This window comes from Cephus cinctus, unplaced genomic scaffold (genome assembly GCF_000341935.2).
Source record: "Cephus cinctus unplaced genomic scaffold, Ccin1 Ccin1_scaffold1601, whole genome shotgun sequence".
In the NCBI taxonomy this organism is placed as follows: Eukaryota; Metazoa; Arthropoda; class Insecta; order Hymenoptera; family Cephidae; genus Cephus; species Cephus cinctus.
In genome coordinates this window covers 150,742-159,181 of record NW_014333898.1, presented here as the reverse complement: position 1 = coordinate 159,181, position 8,440 = coordinate 150,742, and the positions used below count along the sequence as shown (strand labels likewise).

At 42.5% G+C, this 8,440-nt stretch overlaps 1 protein-coding gene across 26 annotated transcripts in view; it reads right to left on the bottom strand.

Moving 5' to 3' along the window:
* Positions 1-1,541: 1,541 nt before the first annotated feature.
* The window catches only part of LOC112493599 (protein daughterless-like), a 53,275-nt gene continuing 46,376 nt past the window's right edge, over positions 1,542-8,440 (bottom strand). For 18 of the 26 annotated variants that reach the window (XM_025090770.1, XM_025090778.1, XM_025090776.1 and 15 more), the window contains 3 exons: positions 8,239-8,328; positions 5,880-6,025; positions 5,335-5,784 (listed from right to left, as the gene is read on the bottom strand). In XM_025090770.1, the coding sequence (XP_024946538.1) occupies positions 5,579-5,784; positions 5,880-6,025; positions 8,239-8,328 (442 nt within the window). In that variant the 3' untranslated portion in view covers positions 5,335-5,578. Of the gene's footprint in view, positions 4,850-5,334; positions 5,785-5,879; positions 6,026-6,643; positions 6,734-8,238; positions 8,329-8,440 lie in introns of those variants that run through there. The other 8 variants (XM_025090774.1, XM_025090794.1, XM_025090795.1 and 5 more) reach the window with 6 other exon arrangements.

Here is an 8,440-nt window from a genome sequence, read left to right as displayed (position 1 = left end):
GGAGGGAGGGATGAAGATACGAGCGAATTCTAAAAAATGGCTACGACTATATCTTCTTGTAGAAACTTAAATAAATTCATGGCAAATATGGTGCTTTAGAATTATGGAAAAATGGCACATTTATTATGTTAATAGGTCAATATTCATTATAATATATTATTAATGGTAATTAAACATTTCTTTCATTTTACGTTCTTTGAAAATTTGATATTTGTTTTTGAATAGGTTTTTGACAGGTTGTCTCCAATTTCCCTCTCATTCTCGTGTTTGAACGACCTATAACTATCGACAGGCTCTAGCTTAAACTGACTTACTTGCTATTTATAGTGGATAGTATTTTACATGATTACCTTGCACTTTTACAAAAATTCCCTATTATCTTTCGTATCTTCGTTATCTCTTCTATATCCCTATGCCTCGAACTCAACCGAGCAGAATCCTTCGACGGCTCGTCTGAATCAGCGATGTCGGTTCTCGTCGGCCTGTCCTCGTTTGGCTTGGTAGAAACTCTGGACTCGTTTGTAGCTTCGCCGGTAAACAGGGTTCTTCCACTTTCCAGAGGTTTTTCTTAAAATTTAAAACAGGTTGTAATGTCCGGTCATAAACATAGAAACATAGGTAAGTGTCCTAAGGTATGTCCTGGTTCTCCTTGTCGGCCTCTTTGGCCTCTTTGGCCTCTTCCAGTTGTCGGCGTGTCAATGTCTCTGAGGAAAGTGATCTAGTTTTTTTATGAGCACTCATTATAATACTGCATTGCATGCGCCTGTAATCATATGACACGCTTCGATCTCGGGTTAATAGGTTAAACGACTGGCGCTCTCAGTCCTCGCATCGTGTCGGTTGATCAATCACAATATTCACACTTTTTATCCTATCGAATCGCTCCTAATAACGGCTCTATTATCGAGGAGTCGGTGTGTGCGTGCGTGTGCGTGTGCGTGTGCGTGTGCGTGTAATTCATTGGTTTGGTGTAAAATGTGCGTGTATCACTCGCTCAAACCTTTCCCCTGTCTCGACTCTCAAGAGATCCAGTCATTCTCCGCTTCTTTATTTTCCTATCGAGATTGCAGAGTGCGAGAACGGCGTGTGGCAAAATCTGCGGAAACTTCTAAAAACAAGAGTTCACATTTACACCTCTTGCCCCTTTTTCATAGCGGCTTCGACCCAATTTAATTAGCCAGTGAGTTTCCGTCGATGAAAAATATATACTTGAGTCGAGGTGGGGCAAGTCGAGAGAGAGACAATTCCCAAATAGGAAATTACGGTATATCGTGGAGAATTAATGAGGAGACAAGAATGGCAATGAAGTGATGAAGAAGGTCAGCTTCTCGGTTTTAGCAGCGCAGGTGTATAAATTATTCCTCGCAATTTTCATCGGTTTACAATTAGCTAGAAGAAGACAAACATTCAGGCCTGAGTTATTGAAAGGTGCGGACGAGGGCGAGGATGCAGATACAAGAAACAATATGCGAGTGATGTCTACACGTCCCCATTGACAGTCACCAGAGAGCGTCGGTGTATAAGCGCAATTATGACTTACGATCTTTTCAATAAAATTTATTTAAGAATCTAAATAAATTAAAATACATGGCAACTGGGTACACGTCGTTGAGCTTTATTTTTGTTCAGAAACAAAAATGTCCTTTTCGGGAAAGATTTTCTTCTCGATATAATGATCGATTGACTGCTAATGATAATTAATAATAAGGACAATAATAATAATTAATAATGATGACGATATAATAAAAATGATAATGTCGACAATAATAATAGTAATAGTAGTAATAATAATAATAATAATAATAATAATAATAATAATAATAATAATAATAATAAACGATGATATTGGCGATGGCGGTAATGATGACGACGGCGAAGATGACGATGATTTTAATAATCATAGTATTCAGCTTTATAATAGTAGTGATAATAATTAAAGCTGCTGTTCAGTCAGTTTTAACGCATGGAAATAGTTTACACGTACGCAACAATCTGATGACTTCAAAAGCGGAAACGTCTTTCGCAGCATCACGTTACTCTTATTATTCTTTTCATTAATCTCTCAAAATATTGACGATCGGCCCATTCCTTGAATGTTAGCGAAAGGAAGCCGATTTAATTTTATGTTTCAAGGTTCTCTTCATCTCAAGAATAACATTCTAAAAGAATTAAGTAGTCCAATCTGCTACGTCGCTACGAGGACCAGTCAACATTACGTTTATCTTTAATGGAGTATACAATTCTTCAGATAGAAAATATCCTTAGGTTTAAGCAGCTCGAGTTCTACCGGTTTCCATTTATGTTGCTGCGTGCTAAGAATTGACTAAAATATTAACGAAACAAAGAAGCATGAGTGAACCAGTGCTTCGCTCATTTCTGAGCCGACGATCCCGCCGCCGTGTACGTCTTCCATATCTTTACGTGTTTCGACTGAGCGAAGAGCAGCCTAACTAGTCGCAATAAGGTAGTCGAATAGACATACTTAATTGCTGCATATGTACAATTATGCGCGAGATACGTTTCGAATGTCTTCGTGGGTGGCATCGCGTGCCATTAGATTCTCGCGAAGCGGGCAAAACACGCTGAAGATGGATAAGACACGCGCCTCCGGAATGAAATAGGCGGATGTCTCCAAGTCCTCGAGCTTCTCCTAATCCCTCTCTTTTGACTCTGCTCGACACGCGCAGGTCTCTCTCTCTCTCTGTTCTATCTCTGTCAGGCTGCACACGCCTACGGATGAGAATTTGCACTACGCACTCGGAAGGGCTGCAAACAACATGGCTACGAAGGCGCGAGAGACCTGACGAATCCCAATGAATCCCGACGGGAGCGCGACTAGTAATAAGGAACCACACGATTTCCATTAAAATTTATCGCATGAATCGACTTTCCACTTTCCTTCGCCGTCCTGCGCCGTGCTTCGCGTTTTCAAATTTGCCTCGTCTCGCACTCACGCTCTCTCTCACGCCTCATCATCCTCGACAACAGCAGCGGCTCAAAATTCCTCTTACGGAAATTCGTCCCCCAGGACGCAGACTCCTAAGAGACTCTAGCTGGTTTCTCGGCGAGTCAGCGCGCGCATGCTTGGGGAACGTGTGGAATATATTGATGTCAAAGATGATGCAAATTGAAGCCAGTCGAGAAATTTTAGATAATTTCATCAGGGTCTTTCCGCCCTCGGAGCTAATGATAAACAATAAACGATTAACGGGGATTATTTCAAAGTGCTCGTGAGCTCCTCTCGGTGGGTCACTATCTATATACAAGAATCGGTATTTTTGTGTGTCGGGCGTAGAGTGACTCTTCTAGTTAGTCCCTTAAACGTAACGAATCGCATTACATATGGTGGTAACTCAGCTGAAGCGCACAACCTGAAGCTGGCTTTACCGTAGGCATCAGATCGACGGGCCAACTGCAGTTGGTGCGTCACAGCTAAATGACCGTGTAGATACTAGATACATGTATACATATACGCAATAGAGGATAATAACGTGTAGTAAAATCGATCGTATCATTTTACATCTCGAAAGAGGAACCATATCTTTTGTCTCGCGCTATTTATAAAAATAATTTTAAGCCGCCGTATTTATATTAGTAATATTACATTATTACTTGTCTACCTGGACTATAATACGCATTTCTTTAACAAACTATGCGTCCGTCTCGTCTTCGTCATTAGCGTACCCATCGGTTTATTCCATTGATCGAGTTTATCGTAGTCATTATAGGAGTTATCGCAGTGACGTCCATTCGTCATTGTATCTTTTCTAAGAGATAAGGGAGAACTCCTATTTAGAGATGTTATTTTAATAAACGGCTAACAACCCTGGCACATCCTACAGTTCCAATGTAGTCGCGCTTGGGCATCGCCAATTTCAGTATATTCTCTCTTTCTCTCTCTCTCTCTCTCTCTCTCTCTGCATTTCATTCTCTCTAGTTACCTGTTCATCAGTTCAAACCGATAGAGAGAATGAGAGCTAGAGAACGAGAGAGTGAGCAAGAAGCGAGGAATAGTAAGACGGAAGAGGGACTACAGAATATTCCGAGGAAATTAATGAGTCCTCATGGTTTTTCTGCCCGTTCTCGAGAACGACCGTCATCAGTGCCTATGATATGTCCGAGAAAGGAAAAAATTCTATTGGGAATTCCATTTACTAATGAATAATGCTTAATTATTGTCATAGATGGTGGCTTGGTTTTCCCACGGTGTATGGCCAATGAAAAAACAAGTTAACGGGAAAACATTCGTGCCAACCTTTTATAGTCCACGCGATCCCTTACTCTCTGATTCCCTCTTCCTCCACCTCTATCTCTCACATGTACACACGCTCGCTCGCACGCACGCACGCACGCACGCACATCTCATGCAATGAGTTTAAGTGCCGCAGAAACTGAAACTCGCTCATCGATATGCCGTCTCTCGCGATTTTCGCATTCAGAGAGAGAGAACGGAAAACTTTTAGTGATAAGTGGAAAAGCCGGCTCCCAATAAACGTTTGTCGACTTCGAGTTTTCTCTTCGTGTTCCTCTTAGCGCATGAGCAACGCAAATCGCAATGTACAATAATTTTGGCCACGTTGGCTTCTCTGGGACACGGCCCTCGATTATGTATTTATTACTATATGTATATATATAATATATATATATACTTTTGCTTTCATATACATATATAATGTTATAGTTTCTTCTTTATTAGTATTAAGGCTTGGTCGTTAGGTGCCTAGCCTTATCGAAAGTTTGTACAGGCTTTCTGGACCTGACGCACACGAGTTTAACACAGGACGATGCCGCTGCTTAGCCGCTGCTACTGAGGTTGCGACGGATTGTGCTGAAGCGATGGCGGTGGGCCCTGCAACAGATACTTAATCTTAAAATATTGAAATATTTGCTACTGTCCTGACAGGATATCAAATGATTGGCAAGAGCCCAAAAGAAACTATGTTAATGTCGCTCCTGCTTCCTCTCACGTCTTATTACTGAATTGAGAGAATATTGCAAAAGCAAATATGAGAATAATCAAGAAATATTCATGAATTTGAAAAATCGGCTTTAATACATCTACGATAATCTGCACCTCCATTCTCGGTCAAATATTAAATTTAATTGGTCACGTATAAGTCGTCATCTTTCTATTTGCAATTTGCTACGGTAAAGTAAATATTTCTTTAGCTCTGACAGCACACAGCACGTGAAAAACCGAAGATAATTTTAAAAATAAAAATGTCACGAATATCTGAGCGCCTCATTGTCAAATTACAAAGATTGTAAGGGACATTGGTATCTGAAACAGAAATTCCGAAACTTTTTATTCACAATCAATAAATATAACGAGTGTTAAAATATTAACAAATGTTTATTTCTCTCGTTCGGCTTCCACATATGGAAATGTAGTAGTAGCATCAAAATAAAATAGTGCATATATGTTATATAGTGCTATCGCGGTATTCGTAAGGGTCGACAAATTTCGATTCGCCCTGTTAAAACGCTAACTGCACAAGAGATGCATCCGGGAACTGAGGATTGTCCGTCTTTCTATTCGTGGCACCCGGATGGACATGGCGGTTTCGCCAGGGCCTAGTCAAGGCCAATGCAAAGTCTCCGCCCGGGAGGGAGGGCCATTCGGACTTACGGGCATCGCGGTGAAGGGTGGTTGCGAGTGTGCGTGAGGGTGCGGATGAGGATGGGCTATGTGAGCTGCCAGGTGGCCCGGTAACTTTGGTCCATCCTCAGCCTTCTCTTCTTCTCTCCTCTTTAAGCACGCTGCCTTTGGATTAAGATTTCGCTCTGGAAAGATGAAACAAACAATTGTCGATGACAATGAAGACGTTCAGGGGGTTGACAAGTGGCAGAGCGCACTTGCGCACGATGCCAGGACTTACCTCTGACCTGCTGCTCTAGGGTCATTATCACCTCGACGGCCATATTCAGAATGCCGAGCTTCGTCTGTGGCTTGTCGGTCTTCAGGTGCGTCATGCACATCCTTCCGAGTTCCTTCAAGGCCTCGTTGATGTCCCTTATACGTATCCTGCGGTGTATCAACGTTACTCTTTAGTGCCTGTCTTATTCTTTCCGGCCCCCCCGCTGAGACCTCGGCATCAATATTACCAGTAACACCACAGAGCAGATAGCAAAATGTAGGTACAGTAAGGATTCGTTGCAAATCAGGTACACGGTCAACATGCGAGAGAAGGAACGAAGAAAGCAACAAAGCAGGAAAGCAGGAAAGCAGGAAAGCAGGAACGAAGGGCTCGGTGAATCCAAAAGTTTTCGCTGCATACACAGAATACGGGCCAGAGTTACGAGTTACGAGTTACGAGTTAGGGGAGCCACGAGTTATGAGAGAGAGAGAGAGAGAGAGAGAGAGAGAGAGAGAGAGAGAGAGAAGGAGAGAGCAGGGCGGACACAGGGAAGAGGAAGGCAGCTTCGTCGTTAGCGTCATTAGGCTGGGCTGTAGGAGGAGAAGCTCCTAATTGTGATAAGCGTCAGGGGAGGCGAACGAAGAAAGAAGAAGGAAGAAGGAAGAAGGAAGAAGGAAGAGCGTGGCCAGCAGGTCGCGTTACGTTACTGTTCTGAACCGCTGGTGACGGTGTGTCAGACTCTCGTGGTTCTTGCGTTCGGATGACTTTAGTTCTCGCCGCCTTACCTTTCCCTAGCATTGTTTGCCTGCCGCCTCTCTTTTTCCCGCTGAGCCTTCACGTCAGGATCGTCGTCCTCGTCCTCGGCGCTCGAACAACAGTTGCGCAATAACAATACTCGATTAATAATCTGTCATTCGGGAGAGCTTAAGTGATCATTCTAAACTGATCATTCGAACTTGGTTCTGCCCCTGGCTGCCGTTTATCTGCCTTATTGGCCCCACACCCGTTCCCTCTCATTGCCCCATTGCCCATCGCGAATTTTATCAAATTTTCTAATTCAAAAACTGTTTCGACAGGGACACACGCAGGCTCCTCTGGACCATATGTGATACATGAAAATAACTTATCAAGGCTCTCCCCCCTCTCACCGACTCACTCTCTCTCTCTCTCTCTCTCTCTCTCTCTCTCTCTCTCTCTCTATTCACCTTCTTAATTCTTTTGCACAATGCGACTCGTGCACTTACGCACATTCGCATTTTCGCACGGAAGCACAGAGTGGCACATTTCTGCTGTGGTCAATGGAAAGGCATTCGAAGGTTTGTCATCCCTATAAAAGGCCCGTATTCTTTGCAAGCTCCACGCGCAGTTCCTATGAGAAAATAGGGCACAATCACAATATGATTCTAGGTTCACTGAGCCGCCGTTCGCTTCTTGTCTCGTTGAGATCGTTACAAGGATAATTATCCAGTTGCCTAAAACTTCTTTTTCTTTTCCCTTAAAAGAAAATTAGCAAAGGACAGGAGAAACGCAAAGGAAGCGAAAAAAGAAATTAAGAGAGAATTTTTCCAAATACTTAATGATGATATAACGTTTGTATCCAAATCGATAAAGGACTAATGAAACTACCAAAGTACAATTCGATGCAATGATTAATGATACACAATACAATGAGTATTATATGTCATCTAAAAGAGGGTATAATAGTAGAATAGTAATAGTAGTAGTAGTAATAGTAGTAGTAGTAGTAGTAGTAGTAGTAGTAGTAGTAGTAGTAGTAGTAGTAGTAGTAGTAGTAGTAGTAGTAGTAGTAGGGGTGGTGGTGGTGGTAATAGTGGGTGGTAATAGGTAATAACAATAGTAGTACAGTAGTAATAGTAGTATTAGTAGCAGTGATAGTAGTAGCACTAGCAGTAATAATAAGATAGTAGCATGCCTAATTGCCGAAACGTAATTGAATTAAAATGAAACTGATCGAAAGTAGGTACGCACGAGAAAAGTACCAAATTCTATGTGTCGTATCCCATCCGATATCCGAATTCGCAACCAGCGACATTTTAATTTCCACGTTCGCACAGTTCCACTGAATTCGAAAATGCTCTCAAGGTCTCTCTCTCTCTCTCTCTATTCGTGTAATTGTTTGTGATGCCTGTGATGCGTGTGTGCATATGTCAATAGTTACATGTGTCGGATGACTAGAGAATAAGGGAAGAGGAGAATTGGCTGCTTTCTACGGAGGGAGCAAGATGCAGAGAGACGAGGAGCCAGTCAACCTGAGGAACTCGAATGTGCAGAATGATTAGTGAATTAATGGAGGAATGGATTAGGATGGTGTATCGTTTACTAAAATGTGACAAAGTGCGTACTGCGTGTGTTCACTAACCTTTCGCGAACGTTGTTGGCTTGACGGCGTTCTTTTTCGCGCACCGCTTTGGTGCCTGGGTCATCGCAGTCTTCGTCAGCGCTCGAACAACGGTTGTTCAAAGACACAGCAAGTTAGTTTAACATGATCACACAGCGACGACTCGAATGGGCAAAGTGACTGAGGGGGCGAAATGGTCTAAAGGGGCAGGGAGGTTAGAGGG